Here is a 24014-nt window from a genome sequence, read left to right on the forward strand (position 1 = left end):
TACCGGTACAGAGTCAATGTGGAGGCTAGGGGTACCGGTACAGAGGTGGAGGCTATATACAGGGGTACCGGTACAGAGTCAATGTGGAGGCTATACAGAGTCAATGTGGGGCTAGATACAGGGGGTACCGGTACAGAGTCAATGTGGAGGCTATATACAGGGGTACCGGTACAGAGTCAATGTGGAGGCTATATACAGGGGTACCGGTACAGAGTCAATGTGGGGGCTATATACAGGGTGTTACGGTTCAGAGTCAATGTGGAGGCTATATACAGGGTGTTACGGTACAGAGTCAATGTGGAGGCTATATACAGGGGGTACCGGTACAGAGTCAATGTGGAGGTCAACCGGTACAGAGTCAATATGGAGGCTATATACAGGGGGTACCGGTACAGAGTCAATGTGGAGGCTATATACAGGGTATTATGGTACAGAGTCAATGTGGAGGCTATATACAGGGGTACTGGTATAGAGTCAATGTGGAGGCTATATACAGGGTGTTATGGTACAGAGTCAACGTGGAGGCTATATACAGGGGGTACCGGTACAGAGTCAATGTGGAGGCTATATACAGGGGGTACCGGTACAGAGTCAATGTGGAGGCTATATACGGGTGGTACTGGTACAGAGTCAATGTGGAGGCTATATACAGGGGGGGTACAGGGGTACTGGTACAGAGTCAATGTGGAGGCTATATACAGGGTGTTACGGTTCAGCGTCAATGTGGAGGCTATATACAGAGGGTAATGGTACAGAGTCAATGTGGAGACTATATACATGTGGTACCGGTACAGAGTCAATGTGGAGGCTATATATGGGGTGTACTGGTACAGAGTCAATGTGGAGGCTATATACAGGTGGTACCGGTACAGAGTCAATGTGGAGGCTATATACAGGGGTACCAGTACAGAGTAAATGTGGAGGCTATATACAGGGGTACCAGTACAGAGTCAATGTGGAGGCTATATACAGGGGTACTGGTACAGAGTAAATGTGGAGGCTATATACAGGGGTACCAGTACAGAGTCAATGTGGAGGCTATATACAGGGGTACTGGTACAGAGTCAATGTGGAGGCTATATACAGGGTGTTACAGTTCAGAGTCAATGTGGAGGCTATATACAGGGGTACTGGTACAGAGTCAATGTGGAGGCTATATACAGGGGTACCGGTACAGAGTCAATGTGGAGGCTATATACAGGGGTACCAGTACCGAGTCAATGTGGAGGCTATATACAGGGGGTACCGGTACAGAGTCAATGTGGAGGCTATATACAGGGTTTTATGGTACAGAGTCAATGTGGAGGCTATATACAGGGGGTACCGGCACAGAGTCAATGTACAGTGGGCAACTGTTAGTCGAGGTAATTGAGGTAATATGCATGGATAATATAGGAAGAACCCCTTTCCTGACGCTAATCACGTAAAATGTACAGCATATTGTTCCCTTGACCTCATTATAACCCCCTGGTAGAAATCTAATTAGCACAATAATACTAAATCCTCATCTAATTCCCCATCTAAATCCCCCCCTCTAATTCCCCATCTAATTCCCCATCTAAATCTCCATCTAATTCCCCATCAAAATCTCCATCTAAATCCCCATCTAATTCTCTATCTAAATCCCCATCTAATTCCCCATCTAAATCCATATCTATTTCCCCATCTAAATCCCCATCTAAATCCATATCTAATTCCCCATCTAAATCCATATCTAATTCCCCATCTAAATCCCCATCTAAATCTCCATCTAATTCCCCATCTAAATCTCCATCTAATTCCCCATCTAGATCTCCATCTAATTCCCCATCTAAATCTCCATCTAATTCCCCATCTAAATCCCCATCTAAATCTCCATCTAAATCCCCATCTAAATCCCCATCTAAATCCATCGGTTTAAGCGAGAGATAACAATCCGCCAACTGCCGTGTTTGTCAGTCCACGAGACATCCTGAAAATCGGACTTCTCACGAAAACGTCGGTATCGTCCGAACCATTTGCCCGTGTGTCAGCCTCTCAACATCTCATCATGACAAACATACATGTCCATAAATATCAGATTATTTCATATTTACGAAGAAACACACCACAAGTTGTGCAGTCCAGACACTGTTGAGCAACAAGACAACAACCTTTTTCCAGGTAGTGCCTGTTTTTTTTCTGAGCATCCAACAGAAAAACAAATATTTCTGAAAGGTCCTATGATACACAGAACAACTGTTATCTAGAGTCAACAACGTTCTGCTTTTTTTAGCCAGAGGGCGGCTGGCTGATTCCAGACTTGGAGTCAAAGGAACACGCCACGGCCCCCAGGTTGACATATCAAGCTTTTGTCTGGGAGATTAAACCCGGTTTGGTTGCGCGTTTGAGTTTCCATTGATAGTTTAATCTCTGTTTCATTATCAAACCAGACATTGAAGGTCAAGACGACAGACGATTTTATTACTGTATCTGTGAAGAGGTTAATATTACTGACAAATCTGTTGTATACTAGACAGCTTTACAGTTGATTTCCTCAGTACTACAAACATCTGTTGTTTACTAGACAGCTTTACAGTTGATTTCCTCAATACTACAAACATCTGTTGTATACTAGACAGATTTACAGTTGATTTCCTCAATACTGCAACAAAAAGAAATTCACCTCAGTGACTAAGGAGATTATTGTTACTAGGAAGTGGGACCGACACTATACAAGACTAGTTACTAGGAACGACACTATACAAGACTAGTTACTAGGAACTGGGACAGACACTATACAAGACTAGTTACTAGGAACTAGGAACGACACTATACAAGACTAGTTACTAGGAACTAGGCACAACACTATACAAGACTAGTTACTAGGAACAACACTATACAAGACTAGTTACTAGGAACTGGGACAGACACTATACAAGACTAGTTACTAGAAACTGGGACAGACACTATACAAGACTAGTTACTAGGAACTGGGACAGACACTATACAAGACTAGTTACTAGGAACTGGGACAGACACTATACAAGACTAGTTACTAGAAACTGGGACAGACACTATACAAGACTAGTTACTAGGAACTGGGACAGACACTATACAAGACTAGTTACTAGGAACTGGGACAGACACTATACAAGACTAGTTACTAGGAACTAGGAATGACAATATACAAGACTAGTTACTAGGAACTGGGAACGAATCTATACAAGACTAGTTACTAGGAACGACACCATACAAGACTAGTTACTAGGAAGTGGGAACGACACTATACAAGACTAGTTACTAGGAACTGGGAACGACACTATACAAGACTAGTTACTAGGAACAACACTATACAAGACTAGTTACTAGGAAGTGGGAACGACACTATACAAGACTAGTTACTAGGAACTAGGAACGACACTATACAAGACTAGTTACTAGGAACGACACTATACAAGACTAGTTACTAGGAACGACACTATACAAGACTAGTTACTAGGAACAACACTATACAAGACTAGTTACTAGGAACAACACTATACAAGACTAGTTACTAGGATCTGGGAACAACACTATACAAGACTAGTTACTAGGAACAACACTATACAAGACTAGTTACTAGGAACAACACTATACAAGACTAGTTACTAGGAACAACACTATACAAGACTAGTTACTAGGAACAACACTATACAAGACTAGTTACTAGGAAGTGGGCACACCACGTCATTTCAAAGAGGAAAATTGCATAATGTTTGGTTGAGACGTTGATCAATGAGATTACAACCTATATTCACCTACTCAAAAAGAGTATGGTTTCGTTAGACAACCCAAACAGAATTCAATATCACTAAATATAATTACATTTGAAATGAACCAGAGCTTGAAACCTTAGACCTATTGTATTGTTTATTTTTAGTTGAATTCTGGGTTGAATTGAAAGAATAGGGGCTCCTGAGTGCAGTCCCTGGTTTAAATCCAAGCTGCCTCACATCCGGCCGTGATCGGGAGTCCCGTAGGGCGGCGCACAATTGGCCCAACGTTGTCCAGGTTTGGCTGGGATAGGCCGTCATTGAAAAATAAGAATTTATTCTTAACTGTAAATATGTAAATAGCTGTTGATGTTTTTGCAAGTGCTATATAGGCCTAAATAGCATCATTGCTGATGTGAGTGACAAAGTAATGGTAACATTTAATTTGCTTTGTTAAACCGATAGTAACAGTGAATCTATTTAGTTTTTTAAGCGGAGATCTCTCAACTATCATTCTCACGGCAGCACCTTGGTAATAGTCAGTAACAAATAGCGTGATATTTGGTTACCACGGTGACGTAATCCTGTGGGTGAAATTTTACCCTGAAAAACAACAATTGTTTGACTTTTTTCAAATCCAATGTATTTTCCACATAGATTCCACGTCAAAATATATTGATAAATTACATTTATTTTAATATATTTTTAATTTATTTTTATATATTTTTTAATTTATTCAATTTATTTAATTGATTCAACCAGTTTTTTTGCTCAGTGGGATTACCAGTAATAGAAGTTACAGTATCTTCAACGTCATTGGTTATTTTATCTACTTCAGTTCAAAGTTCAGCTAATAGCTTCTGATAAATGACTGAAATGTACTGTCAAATTAAATAGCTGAAAATAGCAGCAGAGGTTTCTGGACTATAGGTTAAACAAATTGTTCCAGAGTTCAGGATTTAAAAAAAAATCCATGACTCTGTTTGTTCACGTCTAACCAGGCTGATCCACTCGTTCGTTCTTTCTCTCTTGTCTCTTTTTTTTTCAGGGAATTGAACCGTCGACCGGCCGACCAGAAGCACCATGACCAGTGTTAACTCCCCCGCCTGCCTCCTGGCTCGTAACCAGTTCTATAGAAGTAAAGATAAACCCTATTTTTAAACCTTGACTTTGTCTCGTTCATTATTGAACTTGGCCAGACAACTGGTTTAGTCTGGGTGTTGGTGTTTGTTTGATAGAGGATATGAAGAATGACCGGAGGCCACGTTTTAACTTAATGGAGAATTACTGTCAAACTCTGCACTTTAACTTTTGAACCTTCGTGAAATAAATACTTAAGTGTGTCTTTTATACACTCTGGTTTATGTTTGATGAACATTTGGTTGACTGAACTTTGACCTCACTATCAACCCCTGGTCTAAAGAATACATGACTCGTTTATATTGACTGTAGTCTAGTTCCTCTGCTATTTATAAACAGAGGACAAACTCCAAAAAACGTAACATTTCAGAGTTGGATTCAACCTTTAGTTTAACCAGGTTGTCCCATTGTGGTCAAAATAACTCATTTTCAAGGAAGACCTGGCCAAGAAGGCAGCTCAAGTAAAAACCAAAGAAGACATTGGTCTTCATCTGTCATTGATCATTTGATTACGTACACAACATTCAAAATCACCCTAAGTATGGCCATCCATCCAGCCTCGGCCTACAGTACATCCTAACCCCATCCAGCCTCGGCCTATAGTACATCCTAACCCCATCCAGCCTCGGCCTACAGTACATCCTAACCCCATCCATCCAGCCTCGGCCTACAGTACATCCTAACCCCATCCATCCAGCCTCAGCCTATAGTACATCCTAACCCCATGCAGCCTCGGCCTACAGTACATCCTAACCCCATCCATCCAGCCTCGGCCTACAGTACATCCTAACCCCATCCATCCAGCCTCAGCCTATAGTACATCCTAACCCCATCCATCCAGCCTCGGCCTACAGTACATCCTAACCCCATCCATCCAGCCTCGGCCTACAGTACATCCTAACCCCATCCATCCAGCCTCGGCCTACAGTACATTCTAACCCCATCCATCCAGCCTCGGCCTACAGTACATCCTAACCCCATCCATCCAGCCTCGGCCTACAGTACATTCTAACCCCATCCATCCAGCCTCGGCCTACAGTACATCCTAACCCCATCCAGCCTCGGCCTACAGTACATCCTAACCCCATCCATCCAGCCTCGGCCTACAGTACATTCTAACCCCATCCAGCCTCGGCCTACAGTACATCCTAACCCCATCCATCCAGCCTCAGCCTATAGTACATCCTAACCCCATCCAGCCTCAGCCTATAGTAAATCCTAACCCCATCCAGCCTCGGCCTACACTACATCCTAACCCCATCCAGCCTCGGCCTATAGTAAATTCTAACCCCATCCATCCAGCCTCGGCCTACAGTAAATCCTAACCCCTTCCAGCCTCAGCCTATAGTACATCCTAACCCCAACCATCCAGCCTCGGCCTACAGTACATCCTAACCCCATCCAGCCTCGGCCTACAGTACATCCTAACCCCATCCAGCCTCGGCCTACAGTAAATTCTAACCCCATCCATCCAGCCTCGGCCTACAGTAAATCCTAACCCCATCCAGCCTCGGCCTACAGTACATCCTAACCCCATCCAGCCTCGGCCTACAGTACATCCTAACCCCATCCAGCCTCGGCCTACAGTAAATCCTAATTCCATCCATCCAGCCTCGGCCTACAGTACATCCTAACCCCATCCAGCCTCGGCCTACAGTAAATCCTAGTCCCATCCATCCAGCCTCGGCCTACAGTACATCCTAACCCCATCCACGGCCTATAGTACATCCTAACCCCATCCAGCCTCAGCCTACAGTACATCCTAACCCCATCCAGCCTCGGCCTACAGTAAATCCTAACCCCACACTATACAGTGTACAGCAAGCAGTTCAGCAGTTACACCGGCAGTCCCGGGTGGCATTAAACTAATAAAACCAAAAGCTCACCTTGACTAAGAAGAGTTTCAGTGTTGGATAGCCATAGCCAGCTAGCTAACATAGCATCCCTCTGTTATAGCCAGCTAGCTAACATAGCATCCCTCTGTTATAGCCAGCTAGCTAACATAGCATCCCTCTGTTATAGCCAGCTAGCTAACATAGCATCCCTCTGTTATAGCCAGCTAGCTAACATAGCATCCCTCTGTTTGAGCCTGGTGTTTGAGTAGGCTATACTAGCTAGCTGCATTCGCTAGCTAGATAAGTGAAAGTGAAAAGAAATACAACTAAATATAGCTCTCTCTCTCTTGCTTCTCTTACATTTTTTAAGAAATTAATTTGTTCAAAACTGTTCAACTATTGTCTTTCTCTCTCTTTGAGTCAACAACTCATCACATTTTTATGCACCGCAGTGCTAGCTAGCTGTAGCTTATTCTTTCAGTTCTAGATTCATCCTCTGATCCTTTCATTGGATGGACAATATGTCAGTTCATGATACAAGAGCTCTGATAGGTTGGAAGACGTCCTCCTGAAGTTCTCATAATTACTGTGTATGGAAGGGGGTGAGAACTCCCGAGTGGTGCAGCGGTCTAAGGCACTGCATCTCAGTACAAGAGGCGTCACTACAGTCCCTGGTTCAAATCCAGGCTGTATCACATCTGGCTGTGATTGGGAGTCCTATAGGGTGGTGCACAATTGGCCCAGTGTCGTCTGGGTTTGGCTGGGGGTAGGCCGTCATTGTAAATGAGAATTTGTTCTTAACTGACTTGCCTAGTTAAATAACAACTAAAAATACAAATAAGCATTCTAGGTTTGAAGTCAATGTACCTAAAGGAAGATGGAAGCTAGCTGTCCTCCAGCTACACCATGGTGCTATACCAGAGGGTGCTGTTGGGGCTACTGTAGACCTTTTTCGTTTAAATCAATTATTTGGTGATATGTTAATATATTCGGTATAGTTTTATCTAAAAATTATAACTTTTTTTTATTGTGTCACTATTTTTTATTTTTTATTTATTCACTGAGGAGGATGGTCCTCCCCTTCCTCCTCTGAGGAGCCTCCATTGTTGTAAGCCAAACATGCCAAGCTGAAAGAGTTTACTACCGTTTTCAGTCCAACACTGTGATAGACTGCATCCAATTTATTGAGTATGGTATTGGAGGCTATTTTGTAAATGACATCGCCAAAGTCGAGGATTGGTAGGATGGTCCGTTTTACAAGGGTATGTTTGGCAGCATGAGTGAAGGATGCTTTGTTGCGAAATAGGAAGCCAATTCTAGATTTAACTTTGGATTGGAGATGTTTGATATGGGTCTGGAAGGAGAGTTTACAGTCTAACCAGACACCTAAGTATTTGTAGTTGTCCACGTATTCTAAGTCAGAACCGTCCAGAGTAGTGATGTTGGACAGGCGGTTAGGTGCAGGTAGCGATCGGTTGAAGAGCATGCATTTAGTTTTACTTGTATTTAAGAGCAATTGGAGACCACGGAAGGAGAGTTGTATGGCATTGAAGCTTGCCTGGAGGGTTGTTAACACAGTGTCCAAAGAAGGGCCAGACTCACCAGCAGCAAGAGCGACCTCATTGATGTATACAGAGAAGAGAGTTGGTCCAAGAATTGAACCCTGTGGCACCCCCATAGAGACTGCCAGAGGTCTGGACAGCAGACCCTCCGATTTGACACACTGAACTCTATCAGAGAAGTAGTTGGTGAACCAGGTGAGGCAATCATTTGAGAAACCAAGGCTGTCGAGTCTGCCGATGAGGATGTGGTGATTGACAGAGTCGAAAGCCTTGGCCAGATCAATGAATACGGCTGCACAGTAATGTTTCTTATCGATGGCGGTTAAGATATTGTTTAGGACCTTGAGCGTGGCTGAGGTGCACCCATGACCAGCTCTGAAACCAGATTGCATAGCAGAGAAGGTATGGTGAGATTCGAAATGGTCGGTAATCTGTTTGTTGACTTGGCTTTCGAAGACCTTAGAAAGGCACGGTAGGATAGATATAGGTCTGTAGCAGTTTGGGTCAAGAGTGTCCCCCCCTTTGAAGAGGGGGATGACCGCAGCTGCTTTCCAATCTTTGGGAATCTCAGACGACACGAAAGAGAGGTTGAACAGGCTAGTAATAGGGGTGGCAACAATGTGTTGTATCAAACTCAAATATCAAGAAAATAACGGAAAACATAGCATCACTTAGTGCATCATATCTTCTGTAGTTGGACCATTCTAGTTGTAGTGAAGTAGGAGCAGTGATTTTTTTGATGTCATTATGAATGAATCGAACAGGCCTGGCCACCGCTCCTGGCTGCCTCACACACAGAGACCGAACCGGCATGGGCACAAAATGACACACAGCATAAAATAATGCGACCAACAAAACAAAAAGCACACTGTTTACACAACCTATGGTAGCTTAACACCACTTTGAAGCTGATAACAGTTGCTGCAGCCATCTTCATTGTGACACTACTACAACACAAGCTAGCTGACATTATGACACTACTACACACAAGCTAGCTAACATCGTGACACTACTACAACACAAGCTAGCTAACATTATGACACTACTACAACACAAGCTAGCTAACATTATGACACTACTACAACACAAGTTAGCTAACATTATGACACTACTACAACACAAGCTAGCTAACATTATGACACTACTACAACACAAGCTAGCTAACATTATGACACTACTACAACACAAGCTAGCTAACATTATGACACTACTACAACACAACCTAGCTAACATTATGACACTACTACAACACAAGTTAGCTAACATTATGACACTACTACAACACAAGCTAGCTAAAGAAAATCTGAAGATGAAATCAGATGATGATTATTAAGATTATTTTAAAGATTAAATAGAAATTAAAACAACATTTACATTTAAAAAAAACATACATCTGCATAAATCCTTGAGGAAGGCCTAGAAGGCCCTGACGGTTCCCCACTGATACAGATAGACTGAGCAACCAGGAATGTCTCTGAAAAGCTGCATGTGAATGTGCTTATCTGAAATGTGATAGTCACTGTTTCATCTATCTCCGTAGAGTCACTGTTTTATCTCTCTCTGTAGTCACTGTTTTATCTCTCTCCATATAGTCACTGTTTTATCTCTCTCTCTAAAGTCACTGTTTTATCTCTCCATATAGTCACCTTTTTATCTCTCTCCATATAGTCACTGTTTTATCTCTCTCCATATAGTCACTGTTTTATCTCCTTATAGTCTCTCCTCCATATAGTCACTGTTTTATCTCTCTCCATAGTCAGTCACCTGTTTTATCTCTCTCCATATAGTCACTGTTTTATCTCTCTATAGTCACTGTTTTATCTCTCTCCATATAGTCACTGTTTTATCTCTCTCCTTATAGTCACTGTTTTATCTCTCTCCATATAGTCACTGTTTTATCTCTCTCCATATAGTCACTGTTTTATCTCTCTCCATATAGTCACTGTTTTATCTCTCTCCATATAGTCACTGTTTTATCTCTCTCCATATAGTCACTGTTTTATCTCTCTCCTTATAGTCACTGTTTTATCCCTCTCCGGATAGTCACTGTTGTATCTCTTTCCATAGACACAACAAGCCCTACAGAGAGTATAAAGCCTACTGCAGTCTACAGCCTCTCTGATTGGTCGATGCTCCAAGTACTGGTCTGGGTGACCATGTCAACACAACCAGGTGACTGAACCATCATATTCTCCACACTACTCCTTTAATGATGACATCACACAGTGGTTCAACTAGACTGGTGCTGTCTGTCTTGTACTTTGTATTGTCACCTGTCATTTGTTACTACTTGAGTACCAGCACCTCTTTTGAGTGTCCTCCTCAGGGTTCCCAGGAGCAGGGGGGGATTTACTAACCACTTCATATCCTCCTCAGGGTTCCCAGGAGCAGGGGGATTTACTAACCACTTCATATCCTCCTCAGGGTTCCCAGGAGCAGGGGGATTTACTAACCTCCACTTCATATCCTCCTCAGGGTTCCCAGGAGCAGGGGGATATCTAAAGGATGGTGGGTCAGTGTGGTTCTGGGGAGCCCCAAACCACGCACCTTCCCGTCCAGCGCCCCCAGCCCACCACCCCTCCAGCCCACCCTCACCCAGCGCCCCCAGTCCAGCACCCCGGTCCAGCGCCCCAGCCCACCACCCCTCCAGCCCACCCTCACCCGGCGCCCCCAGTCCAGCACCCCGGTCCAGCGCCCCAGCCCACCACCCCTCCAGCCCACCCTCACCCGGCACCCCCAGCCAACAGAGCGGTCCAGTAGAGACACACCACCACCCCTCCAGCCCACCCTCACCCGGCACCCCCAGCCAACAGAGCGGTCCAGTAGAGACACACCACCACCAATCAACAGGTTGAAACACACAAAGGGAAAAGACTCCAAAAGAAAGACAAGAGAGAGAAGACACCTTCCACTCTGTCTGTCCTCTCAGCACAGAAATATGGACTTGATCAAGCCAGTCGCTGTTGGACCTGTTTTACATTTTGCGTCACTTCCTATCCTACCCTGACTCCTATTTCGTTGAAGGCAGAAGGGTGAGAAGAAAGAAAAAATAAGCGATTTCTGCAAGCGCTCTCTAAAACAGACGTCAGCCTTTATTCAACCTCTATTCGCCGAAGCGTTACAGATCGCACACTATCGAAACTTAAAGGCCATTTCTGATTGAGCCGACATATTTCAGCGTTTTACCGTGAACATCGCCTTTTAAAATGTAAATCACGCCGTAACGCTGAACTTCCTCGATATGGATTGAAAAGACCCCCCTTTGTATATTATTCCATACATTGGTATACGATGTGAATTCAATCAAACACACAGTCCAGTTATACCCCCCTCTGCCCCTACTCTCCTCTTTCTTTTATTAATTTCCCCCCTCACAACCTTTCTTCGTTTCATAACTTGTCCGCAGCCTGTTCTTCTCTGTGCAGCACCACTGAAGGGACAAGATGTTCCCCTTTTCTCCTGATACTGGCTGGTTGCCAGGCAGAAATCTGTAGCCTGGTTCAGAGCTAGAGAGAGAGACAGGCAGCAGAAACCTGTTGCCTGGTTCAGAGCTAGAGAGAGACAGGCAGCAGAAATCTGTAGCCTGGTTCAGAGCTAGAGAGAGACAGGCAGCAGAAATCTGTTGCCTGGGTTCTCTCTCTGTGATGTTCCCAACACAACTACCCAGTGACCTGGAAAAACTGCTGCTCAGTGTAAAGATAAAAGCACTTCAGGAACATAATGATCTGTGTTTGTTTTTCCCCTGGTCCCTTCTGTTCGGTTCCTGGGTAACCAGGCACATACACGTAGTCTAATGGTTAGAACTCTATTGTAATCTATGTACCGACAATAGCATTTAGTTAGCTTCTGGTTAAATCCCCAAGACCGGTCTGTCAATGTGTTGACTGATATGCAAATGTAATGTGCTTTATATAGTCACAAACATTAACCTCTGAAGTGTAATTTGTATATATATATGTTTTATGGAACCAACCTCACTTGATTTACCAAATAAAACCATAAAAGATATTTTTATTTTTAATCCCAGGCCCCTCAGGCCTTTCTGCCTTTTGGTAGGCCGCCATTGTAAATAAGAATTTGTTCTCAACTGACTTGCCTAGATAAAGGTTCAATCAAAATAAAATATCCGCCGATCATAAGCGGTTTTTCTTTGTTTGAGGTGTAGACATGTATCTCTCAGTATAAAAATAGCAGAATGCTGGAGAAAGCTTTTCTCAACACGGTAAGATAAAATACAATGGTGCTGTTGGAGGCTGTTATGACTCAAGAACCTTTTCTAGAATAATCCGTAGTAATGATCCTGTTATGGGTTAGGGTGAATATATGTGCATTGTGTTTAGGCATAGGGGACTGCCTCAGAGTGCATGAATGATTCCGGGTGAATAGGAGCCATTTGTCAGGGTTAAGTTACTGTCCAACAGGCCTCCCGGGTGGCGCAGTGGTTAAGTTACTGTCCAACAGGCCTCCCGGGTGGCGCAGTGGTTAAGTTACTGTCCAACAGGCCTCCCGGGTGGCGCATTGGTTAAGTTACTGTCCAACAGGCCTCCCGGGTGGCGCAGTGGTTAAGTTACTGTCCAACAGGCCTCCCGGGTGGCGCATTGGTTAAGTTACTGTCCAACAGGCCTCCCGGGTGGCGCATTGGTTAAGTTACTGTCCAACAGGCCTCCCGGGTGGCGCAGTGGTTAAGTTACTGTCCAACAGGCCTCCCGGGTGGCGCAGTGGTTAAGTTACTGTCCAACAGGCCTCCCGGGTGGCGCAGTGGTTAAGTTACTGTCCAACAGGCCTCCCGGGTGGCGCAGTGGTTAAGTTACTGTCCAACAGGCCTCCCGGGTGGCGCATTGGTTAAGTTACTGTCCAACAGGCCTCCCGGGTGGCGCAGTGGTTAAGTTACTGTCCAACAGGCCTCCCGGGTGGCGCATTGGTTAAGTTACTGTCCAACAGGCCTCCCGGGTGGCGCAGTGGTTAAGTTACTGTCCAACAGGCCTCCCGGGTGGCGCATTGGTTAAGTTACTGTCCAACAGGCCTCCCGGGTGGCGCAGTGGTTAAGTTACTGTCCAACAGGCCTCCCGGGTGGCGCAGTGGTTAAGTTACTGTCCAACAGGCCTCCCGGGTGGCGCAGTGGTTAAGTTACTGTCCAACAGGCCTCCCGGGTGGCGCAGTGGTTAAGTTACTGTCCAACAGGCCTCCCGGGTGGCGCATTGGTTAAGTTACTGTCCAACAGGCCTCCCGGGTGGCGCAGTGGTTAAGTTACTGTCCAACCGACTAGTTTCTGTGGGAAGCGAAGAGATGGCTTTCTACATAGAAGTTGGGGAGAGAAGTGAGAATGACAAGATGCAGATACCATTCTGCTATCTGAAGGGAGAGCAGAGCCAGACAGCCATCTGGTCCAGCCTGTCCCAGCCTGCTGAGACATTCAAATCTATTTTTATATTCAAATGTAGGAACTGGGTTCTACAGCTTAAACCCCTGCCCATAGATCTAGATGTGTGAAGGTTAATTTATTTTCTGTAGGGAAGCTAATTATTCCTAATTTATGACATTCCTGAGAGTGTGTAAACGTACAAAAATTATACTGGTAATTGTTAAAAAATGCATGTTCTCTATAGGGTCTGATCCTTTGAATGTTGACTGTTGGAAACTGAGTGCCCAGGGTAACATTGACTGTTCGGCATAACAAGATGGTTTTCAGAGCAATAAATTCCATTGAAAGAAACAGAAAAATGACAGACAAGTTCATAATTAGGCTGAGGCTACTTTTAATAGACATCTGCAATCACAGGGTGACAAAGTGGAGAAGTTAACAAAAGTTGAGGGCACCACAGTGTTACAGACAAGTACAAATGTAAAAAGTTTTTATATATATATATTTTGTTCATAGATTCAAAAAAAAAAACTTTAAAAAACTGGATACAAAATAAAAACGATCATTGTCAGCCTGTCCTACTAAGACAAAAAAAAAAAGGCTATGTTCCAATATCCATACTACCTAGTATGAAGCAAATGTAACAGGCATACATTCTATGTAGTGTGGAGGATGGAACAGAATCAATGGTTTAGGGAATGAGGACGCAGCCCCGGTCTCCTAGCGTTTGTCCCATCTCTCAGGACGGGGGTGAACTCCCCGGCTCGGACGTCCCGGCTTTGCTGCCCTCGCTGACCTGCCTCTTCATCACCATCTCCCTGGCAACGCAGGTCACCTGGCCGTTGGTCACAGTCATGGCCGCCGCCCTGGAAGAGAGAGGTAGAGTGTGAGCGCAAAGCAAAACGGGGAGATGGTGAGGGTGTCCTGCGTGGCTCAGTTGGTAAGACTGTAGCACTAACAATGCAAAAGGTCGCCGGTTCAATTCCCAGGGATGGAGGACAGGTTGAGTGTGACGCAAGGAGGAGTTGTTAAGGGAGAGAGAGGTTGAGTGTGATGCAAGGAGTTGTTTAGGGAGCGAGAGAGAGAGAGAGGTTGAGTGTGAGAACAAGGAAAAATGGCATTGTAATGCAGCTGGGAGCACCTTGCTTAATGTTGATGATGAAATTGCCATGAGGATTATGCCTTAGTGTGTCAGAAAGCTGTCTGTCATAGTGGGGGACCCAGGAGGAAGTATTCATCAAGCAAGACAATGCCCTAATAAGGGTTTGGAAATGTCAGCCAATGAGTTGACTACTAGTTGAAGTTGTTTCACAACACTTAAATAGCTGGTTTTTGCTTATGTGTACAAACTTTGCTAGCATTCTGGTAAGACGCCCTATGGGACTTGGCGTTTTTTGTTGTTGTTCCCATTTGTGTACTAAGCCAGGAATACCATAAATCCCAGTGTGAGAGAAGGACAGTATAAGGATGTGACCATCTGAATAACACGTGAATATGCAAACCCTGCTACGCCTACATTTGTGTGAAATTACAGATGCTCATTCTTTTATTTGTTTGATATTAATAAGCCTGTATTCTAGAAGGCCTGTATTCTAGAAGGCCTGTATTCTAGAAGGCCTGTATTCTAGAAGGCCTGTATTCTAGAAGGCCTGTATTCTAGAAGGCCTGTATTCTAGAAGGCCTCTTCTGACCAAATGAGTCTGTATAAATGTAAGTACGTTCACTATGGGACTATGTAACTTAAGATACGCACCTTTCTCTTTAAAAGCCAATAAAAACAGCCCAACCAAGAAACTGTTTGTTTCTCTCTTCCCCCATTTATGAACACATGCAATCTCACCTTTACAAGAGTAGCTATCAGGAAGGTTATAGTCACCTCACCAATCATAGTGTGAGGGCGGGGTTAACGGGTTGCTGAGCCAAGCATAGGTGTGGGAGGAGCTATGAATGGACATTTCTCCATTGAAAGTCTATGGCCATTGGAATGCATTGAAATAGTACCATAAAGGTGGGCAGAAGGAAATAAAATAGACATTTCTCCCTCTCAAATGGCACCATTTTGCTTTAACTTACTTCTGCTTGGCCTCCTCCGTCAGAGTGGTCATTCCTGGCTGGTTCTGCTTCCCAAAGAAGAAGCTGGACCACCAATGTCCAGAGTCTTGTTTGGGTAGACCTGAGAAACAAGATTAACAACTAGGTCAAAACACATATAAAATAACTAAACATAAGAAAATTGGCTATATAATAGCCCCAACATAATGCATAAGAGGTGGTCACGGATATACAGTAACCCGATGACCTGAAAATTCTATAGTTGACCCTCGGATCGGATCACGCTCGGTAGCCACGGACCGGTGTGAAAATATGTAAAAATAAAGACCAGATTTGAACTTGAATTAGCTACACATGGCAGTTGGTTCAGTAAAAAAAACATGACTCTCTCTCCTTCACCGGTCTTCCTCGCTCTGTCTAACTTGAGCCCTCACTATTCATGGGTTGGGCGTTTCGTCACAATAAGAGTTTAGAATGTTTGTTTTGGACTGATGCCCCTGACTGAGCCTTCTACTCAACGCATCATCAATGAGCGCCGACGAAGATTTCAAAAGATGCATTACAGTGGCTTGGAAATACCAGGACATTCAACAAGGAGGCAAATAATTATTTGGAAAAAAACTTTTCCCCCCCCTCGTCATTTTGACGTCACCAGATTGACTTTAGATGTAGTATCACGCTTGCTAGCATTGCCAGCTATTTTTGACAAAGCCTAGTGGTTAGAGCGTTGGACTAGTAACCGCAAGGTTGCAAGTTCAAACCCCCGAGCTGACAAGGTACAAAATCTGTCGTTCTGCCCCTGAACAGGCAGTTAACCCACTGTTCTTAACCGACATGACTAGTAAAATAAAATAATAAAATAAAAGGTCAAATAAACACATTTAAAACGTCAACCATCTAAAGTAAGTTTGATGACATGTTAACTCTGAAAAAGTTGTTTCCCCACTAAATATCTGACTACTTTAGCGATGTCATCATGTTTCCTGGTCACTATATAGTGTAATCTAGACAAAACAGCAGTTTTGCTGTAACACACAGCTGTATTGGAGCCAGGGCAAAGTGTTCAGATTTCCGCTTGGTATATGGGATCAGCAATACGTTGCCATTTCACTATGGAGAGAAAGAGAGTGTTTGGAAAGATATTTCAAATACAGGAACTAGACTGTGGTGACCATAAAACTGCATTGAGATGCTCTGAGGAACATAAGTGGTGGTACATTAGGACAATTAGAGCGTTGGACTAGTAACCGCAAGGTTGCAAGTTCAAACCCGAGCTGACAAGGTACAAATCTGTTGTTATGCCCCTGAACAAGGCAGTTAACCCACCATTCCTAGGCCGTCATTGAAAGAATGTCCTTAACCGACTTGCCTAGTTAAATAATGGTAAAAAAAAAAAATCCTCAAACTTGTATAGACCTACAGGCCAGGTACTTTATATATTTCAACAATTAACAAAAAAGGCAAACAATTCACACAATGAAAACGCACAAATTAGTGGGAGACAGAGAGCATTCTGGAGAGACAGAGAGCATTCTGGAGAGACAGAGCGACATTAGGGACAAAATGTATGAAAATACTAAGCTGTAGTGTAGACCCCAATGTAATTCTCAACGGATCTGGTCCACCTCAGATTCGAATCAGATCCCCCCCCCCAAAAAAATTACCTGGTCCTGGTGGTGTCAGATGGGAATTTCACAGATCCAAATTGGTTAGGATCTCAATTTCAGGTCCAAGAACACCTGAACTGTCACATAACTCACTAAACGACCTTATCACTGTGGAAAGACTGCCTGCCATTCTCTGCTGCCTCAGTGATGTCATGGCACTGTGCACTAACTGACTGGCTCAACTCACAGCAAGGGAGTCCTACAGTCACCAACCTTAAAAGGACTACCATGTAGTAAGACTGGGACTATACCAGTATCACCATACTCACACAGTCCCTACCCCAACAGTTTGGGAACTCCCAGTACCACAGTCCCTACCCCACCAGTTCGTTAACTCCCAGTACCACCCCTGAACACGGTCTCTACCACACCAGTTCGTTAACTCCCAGTACCACCCCTGAACACGGTCTCTACCACACCAGTTCGTTAACTCCCAGTACCACCCCTGAACACAGTCCCCACCACAGACACATTTCCCACCAGCACCCATATGCTTGCTTTGTGTACCTGGATGGTGTGGAATGACCTCCCCACTATACTCTGAACTGCCACAGGAGCTGCTGCTGGAGGTGGAGCCGATGCGCCCTGGGGAAAGTTAAACCAATAGGATTGTTAGGTTTGTACAGGACAACTCATTCAGTACCTTTACAAGCCCAGTCCAGACCGAGGCTATTGTCACAAGATCAATCCATTCTCCTGTCACTGTATCAGGATAGGGCTGGACAATACAACCCATTCATGACCAAGGTTTGATCCCCACAATTTCTGAGGTGCAGTTAACTCTGATGAACTTATCCTCTGAAGCAGAGGTAACTCTGGGTCTTCCTTTCCTGTGGCGGTCCTCATGGGAGCCAGTTTCAACATACCGCTTAATGGTTTATGCGACTGCACTTCAAGAAACTTTAACAGTTCTTGAATTTTTCCAGATTGATTGATCTTCATGTCTTAAAGTAATGGACTGTTGTTCCTCTTTGCTTATTTGAGCTGTTCTTGCCATAATATGGACTTTGTCTTTTACCAAATAGGGCTCTCTTCTGTATAGCACCCCTACCTTGTCACAACAAAACTGATTGGCTCAAATGCATTAAGGAGGAAAGAAATTCCACAAATGAACTGTTAACAATGCACGCCTGTTAGCTGAAATGCATTCCAGGTGACTACCCCATGAAGCTGGTTGAGAGAATGCCAAGAGTGTGCAAAGCTGTCCATCAAGGCAAAGGGTGGCTACTTTGAAGAATCTAAAATATTTTTGATTTGTTTAACACTTTTTTTGGTTACTACATGACTCCATATGTGTTATTTCATAGTTTTGATGTCTTCACTATTATTCTACAATGTAGAAAATAGTTTAAAAAATAAGTAAAACTGTAGGTGTATCCAAACTTTTGACTGATTTTTTACTTGCGTGACAGTTTTCAATGCTTCCAAAGACAAAGGAAAAAAATCACACTGATTAAGTGTGGAGCTTGATTAAGTTAGGGCCTGAGGGCTTCGTTTGTAAAGACATGTCCCGGCCCGAGAGGTACTCACTTCGGTAGTAGTCATTGGTAGCAACAAGAGAACCGCCTGCGTTGATCGCTGCCATTCTTCAGATCTTGTTGAATATTGTGTTAGATAGAAACCCTGGAAGAAAGGGAGACTAGAAGTCAAACATTTGTACAAAGCCAGACATTATAGCACAAGTTTTTTTTGCAGTTCTTCAGAATGCATGGCTGGCTAAGTACATACAGTAACACCTCCCACACTTATCTATATGATCAATATTGAAGCGATCAGTACTGGCAAGGCTGTCTCAAATTGTTAGTGTGTAAGCTACCATCTGTTCTGTGACATTAATGTAGGCATCTGATACTACTAAACACAAATGACAAGGTATTTTTTTAACTGGTCTAGGAACCGTGGGTTAACTGGTCTAGGAACCGTGGGTTAACTGGTCTAGGAACCGTGGGTTAACTGGTCTAGGAACAGTGGGGTTAACTGCCCTAGGAACCGTGGGTTAACTGGTCTAGGAACAGTGGGGTTAACTGCCCTAGGAACCGTGGGTTAACTGCCTTGTTCAGGAGAAGGACCGTTTTGTTTTATACCTGGTCAGCTCCGGGATTCGGCCCAATTAACCTTTCGGTTACCGGACGAACGGTCTAACCACCCAAATGTATAACCACTCTCGACCGAAAATTACAATATCTTAGTCATGTGGGTGTGCTAAACTCAGGGACCATGACCTAAACCTAACCTAACCCAAACCTAAACCAAACCCTAACCTAGACCTAATCCAAACCCTAACCTAACCCAAAACTGACCTAACCCTAACCTAGAGCTAATCCAAACCCTAACCTAGAGCTAATCCAAACCCTAACCTAGAGCTAATCCAAACCCTAACCTAATCCAAACCCTAACCTAGAGCTAACCCTAACCTAGAGCTAACCCTAACCTAGAGCTAATCCAAACCCTAACCTAGAGCTAATCCAAACCCTAACCTAATCCAAACCCTAACCTAGAGCTAATCCAAACCCTAACCTAGAGCTAACCCTAACCTAGAGCTAACCCTAACCTAGAGCTAATCCAAACCCTAACCTAGAGCTAACCCTAACCTAATCCAAACCCTAACCTAATCCAAACCCTAACCTAGAGCTAATCCAAACCCTAACCTAGAGCTAATCCAAACCCTAACCTAGAGCTAATCCAAACCCTAACCTAATCCAAACCCAAACCCTAACCTAACCTAACCCAAACCCTAACCTAACCCAAACCCTAACCTAGACCTAACCCAAACCTAACCCTAACCTAACCCAAACCTAACCCAAACCTAACCCTAACCTAACCCTAACCTAACCCTAACCTAACCCTAACCTAACCCTAACCTAACCCTAACCTAACCCTAACCTAACCCTAACCTAACCCTAACCGTGTGGTACATAACTAGCTAGCTAACGGTAGATAGCAAGGTGTAGTTAGGCGCCTAGCGAACTTACAATGTTCCCATTATTTAACAAAAAAACGTGAACGAAAATGACAAACTTGAGTTTAGAAACATAACATCATATGGTCTGTTGAAGGAAAAAGCCAAGTCGACTAAACGTTACCTAGAATAACATGTTGTCCATTTGGGACAGAAGACCTAAAAAAAAAAAAAAACATTTTTTTGTCGAGATAAAATGTCAAAAAACAAAATCTTCCTTGGTAATGTGGGCAAACAATAAACATGAAAGTGAGTTTAGCTGCAAACAAATTAGAAAGAAAAGAAAGATCCGAGTCTGTAAGACTGAAATCACGATGACTTCATGCTATTATCAAAAATGTCCAAAACAAACCAAACACAATCTTATAAATGACCGAGAGCATCATTAGCTAACTAACTAACTAACTAACTTAACATCACTGTATTCATCATTAAAATGCAGTTTAAAACAAAATCTCACCTTTCTTTTTGTTTGTTACCCAAGAGACGTGCTGCACCCAAGTCAATCTGCGAGACGAGTAAAGGAGTTAAAGCTCGGACGACGGGGCCCATTTATAAAACAGATTTTATTTGGGGGTAAATAAAACAAAACCCTCTCTAACGACCTTGTAATAAGTAGTGAAATATATTCGGAGTAAATGTTCGTTTTTTTTGTTGTTGTTGCCAGAATGAAGGATTGGCGAGTGGTTTTATACTACGAGGAAGACACTCGGATGTGGGTCAGACAAGGAGGGGTTTGATTTTCATTCGTGCACGACGTGCAAGTGGGTTGACGAGAGTGTGTTTGCTCAGAAAACAAAAAACGGGTTATAAAACTATTTATAAAATATAGTAAATAAATACATATTTATCTGTCAACAATTGTAAAACAATATATACATATTTATATGTAAACAATTGTAAAAAAAATAAATATATACATATTTATCTGTCAACAATTGTAAAACAATAAATACATATTTATCTAGCAACAGTTATTATAATTAGGAAATCGTTTCCAACACCGACAAGCTATGACTTCCCTGGTGGTCTAGTGGTTAGGATTCGGCGCTCTCACCGCCGCGGCCCGGGTTCGATTCCCGGTCAGGGAATAACTGTTTTATCAACAGACCTAGAGTGTCACGTCCTCTTCAAATCAAATCAAAATATTATTGGTCACGTGCACGTGTTTAAGCAATGTATGGGGGTGTTACGAAATGCTTGTGTTTCTAGCTACAACAGAGCAGTAATATCTAACAATTTCACAATATACACATCTAAGTAAAGGAATGATGAATTAAGAATGTAATAAATATATGGATGAGCAATGTCAAAGCGGCATCGACTAAGATACAGTAGAATAGAATACAGTATATAGATATGAGTAATGCAAGATATGTAAACATATGGATCATTCTGGATGATAGCGGGATGAACAGGCAGTGGCTTGGGTGGTTGTTGTCCTTGATGATCTTTTTGGCCTTCCTGTGACATCCGGTGGTGTAGGTGTCCTGGAGGGCAGGTAGTTTGGCCCCGGGCGGTGATACAGCCCGACAGGATGCTCTAAATTGAACATCTGTAAAAGTTTGTGAGGGTTATAGGTGCCAAGCCAAATTTCTTCAGCCTCCTGAGGTTGAAGAGCCACTGTTGTGCCTTCTTCACCACACTGTCTGTGTGGGTGGAAACATTTCAGTTTGTCGGTGATTTGTACGGCGAGGAACTTGAAACTCCACTGCTGTCCCGTTGACGTGGAAGGGAGGGGGTCCACGATCATCTCCTTTGTGTTGTTGATGATGTTGAGTGAGAGGTTATTTTCCTTGCACCACACTCCCAGAGCCCTTCTGGTTACAACAGGGGTGTTCAGGGTATAAATGCAGAACGTTCATTGTTCGGCTACGTTAAGATCTGTGTATTTTATGGTGTTTATTTAGGCTTTGTGGGGATTGGTATTTGTTAATTTACCAAGACATTTAACTTACCCTTAGCTGTAACACAAATATATTATAGATCACCACAAAAGCGCCCAAGGAAACAATGTACACCCATACCTTACCGAAGTAAAGAATTATGTGTGTGAATAGCTCGTTTTGATCTCGGGTGTCAATAATAAGACCTGAGGAACTGCAATGCGTTTGTTATAAATAGTATTTTCCCTACTTTCCCCTTGATATGGGCTAGGGATCCCCAAACTGAATTTGGCCCAGGGGGCCCCCAACCTTTAGGAGCAAAAACATTTCTAATGAAACCTTTTTGGTGTGTTTTAATTGTCATTCTATGACATTAAAGACTGTAAAAACACCAGGAAAACAGCCCCAGAGTGATTTTAATATTTGGTCATCTGTTCCCAAGTACTCATAATAGACAAAGGCCTATGAAATTGTATACACATGTAAGAAAAGTTTCAAATAAAATGATGTTTTAGTCGCTACACTACATGACCAAACATATGTGGACTGCTCATCAAATATCTCATTCAAAAATCATTGGCATTAACACGGAGTTGGAAAGTTGAAAGCACAGAATCGTCTAGAATGTCATTGTATGCTGTAGCGTTAAGATTTCCCTTCACTGGAACTAAGGGGCCCAAACTATGAAAAACAGCCACAGACCATTATTCCACCTCCACTAAATTTTACAGTTGGTACTATGCATTGGGGCAGGTAGCGTTCTCCTGTCATCCGCCAAACCCAGATTCGTCAGTCAGGCAGCCAGGTGCTGAAGCGTGATTCTTCACTCCAGAGAACGTGTTTCCACTGCTCCAGAGTCCAATGGTGGCGAGCTTTGCACCACTCCAGCCGACGCTTGCCATTGTGCATGGTGATCTTAGGCTTGTGTGCGGCTGCTCGGCCATGGAAACCCATTTCGTCCTATGAAGGTGCCACGTCGAAAGTCACTGAGCTCTGCAGTAAGGCCATTCCACTGCCAGTGTTTGTCTATGGAGATTGCATGGATGTGTGCTCGATTTGATACATCTGTCAGCAACGGGTGTGGCTGAAATAGCCGAATCCACACATTCCTGTACAGTATATATATAGTGTATGCCGGTAAAGAAAGTTAGATTTGTGGGTGAATTTTCCAGATGCCTCTTCAACCTCAGGAGGCTGAATAAATTTGGCTTGTCACAATTGAGAGCATCCTGTCGGGCTGTATCACCGCCTGGTACGACAACTGCACTGCCTGTAACCACAGGGCTCTCCAGAGGATGTTGCGGTCTGCCCAACGCATCACCGGGGGCACACTGCCTTCCCTCCAGGACAACTACACCACCCGATGTCCCAGGAAGGCCAAAAATATCATCAAGGACAACAACCACCCGAGCCACTGCCTGTTCACCCTGCTATAACCCAGAAGGCGAGGTCAGTACAGGTGCATCAAAGCTGAGACCGAGAGACTGAAAAACAGCTTTTATCTCAAGGCCATCAGACTGTTGAATAGCAGTCCCTAGCCGGCCACCACCCGGTTACTCAACCCTGCTGCCCTGTACACAGTGGGCTCCAAATTCACTGGCATGTTTCATCATAATTATTGGCACTCCTCATTTAGTACTTAGTACAACCACCTCTGGCAAGGACAACAGCATGGAGTCTTTTCCTGTGATGTTTGACAAGGTTCAGGAACACGTTTGGAGGGATTTTGGACCATTCCTCTATGCAGATCCTTTCAAGATCCTTCACATTCTTGGGTTTGTGCTTATCAACTGCCCTCTTCCACTCAGCCCACAGGTTTTCCATTGGATTGAGGTCTG

At 43.6% G+C, this 24014-nt stretch overlaps 2 protein-coding genes and 1 non-coding gene across 4 annotated transcripts in view; 2 read left to right on the plus strand and 1 right to left on the minus strand.

Annotated features, from left to right (window-relative positions):
* LOC121840436 (vegetative cell wall protein gp1-like) overlaps positions 1–11105 on the plus strand; it is a 17093-nt gene extending 5988 nt beyond the window's left edge. Inside the window, exons 2-4 of the mRNA XM_042303590.1 lie at positions 4762–4851; positions 10318–10422; positions 10726–11105. Of these exons, the coding sequence (XP_042159524.1) occupies positions 4797–4851; positions 10318–10422; positions 10726–11105 (540 nt within the window). The 5' untranslated portion in view covers positions 4762–4796. The remainder of the gene's footprint in view (positions 1–4761; positions 4852–10317; positions 10423–10725) is intronic.
* Positions 11106–13989: 2884 nt separating this feature from the next.
* ppdpfb (pancreatic progenitor cell differentiation and proliferation factor b) lies at positions 13990–21003 on the minus strand. 2 transcript variants are annotated; one of them, XM_024385251.2, is made up of 6 exons: positions 20751–21003; positions 20415–20449; positions 18862–18954; positions 17839–17916; positions 15686–15785; positions 13990–14478 (listed from the first exon to the last, which is right to left on the minus strand). In XM_024385251.2, the coding sequence occupies exons 3-6, from the start codon at positions 18914–18916 to the stop codon at positions 14352–14354; spliced, it is 360 nt and encodes a 119-aa protein (XP_024241019.1). In that variant the 5' UTR covers positions 18917–18954; positions 20415–20449; positions 20751–21003; the 3' UTR covers positions 13990–14351. The 2 variants fall into 2 exon arrangements, with proteins under 2 accessions (XP_024241019.1, XP_024241018.1); XM_024385250.2 differs by lacking the exon at positions 20415–20449 and having other exon boundaries at positions 20751–21001.
* A 306-nt stretch (positions 21004–21309) lies between these two features.
* trnae-cuc lies at positions 21310–21381 on the plus strand. The gene has a single exon. It is a non-coding gene; the product is annotated as a tRNA-Glu (tRNA).
* Positions 21382–24014: the final 2633 nt, after the last annotated feature.

This window comes from Oncorhynchus tshawytscha, linkage group LG22 (genome assembly GCF_018296145.1).
Source record: "Oncorhynchus tshawytscha isolate Ot180627B linkage group LG22, Otsh_v2.0, whole genome shotgun sequence".
Taxonomy (NCBI): Eukaryota; Metazoa; Chordata; class Actinopteri; order Salmoniformes; family Salmonidae; genus Oncorhynchus; species Oncorhynchus tshawytscha.

Coding starts and splice junctions, on each gene's coding strand:
- ppdpfb (XM_024385251.2), bottom strand. CDS start 18,916: ATGGCAGCGATCAACGCAGGCGGTTCTCTTGTTGCTACCAATGACTAC. Junction 17,917..18,861: donor TACCAATGACTACTACCGAA/GTGAGTACCTCT, acceptor AACTTTCCCCAG/GGCGCATCGGCTCCACCTCC. Junction 14,479..15,685: donor ACGGAGGAGGCCAAGCAGAA/GTAAGTTAAAGC, acceptor TCTCTCTTCCAG/GGCGGCGGCCATGACTGTGA.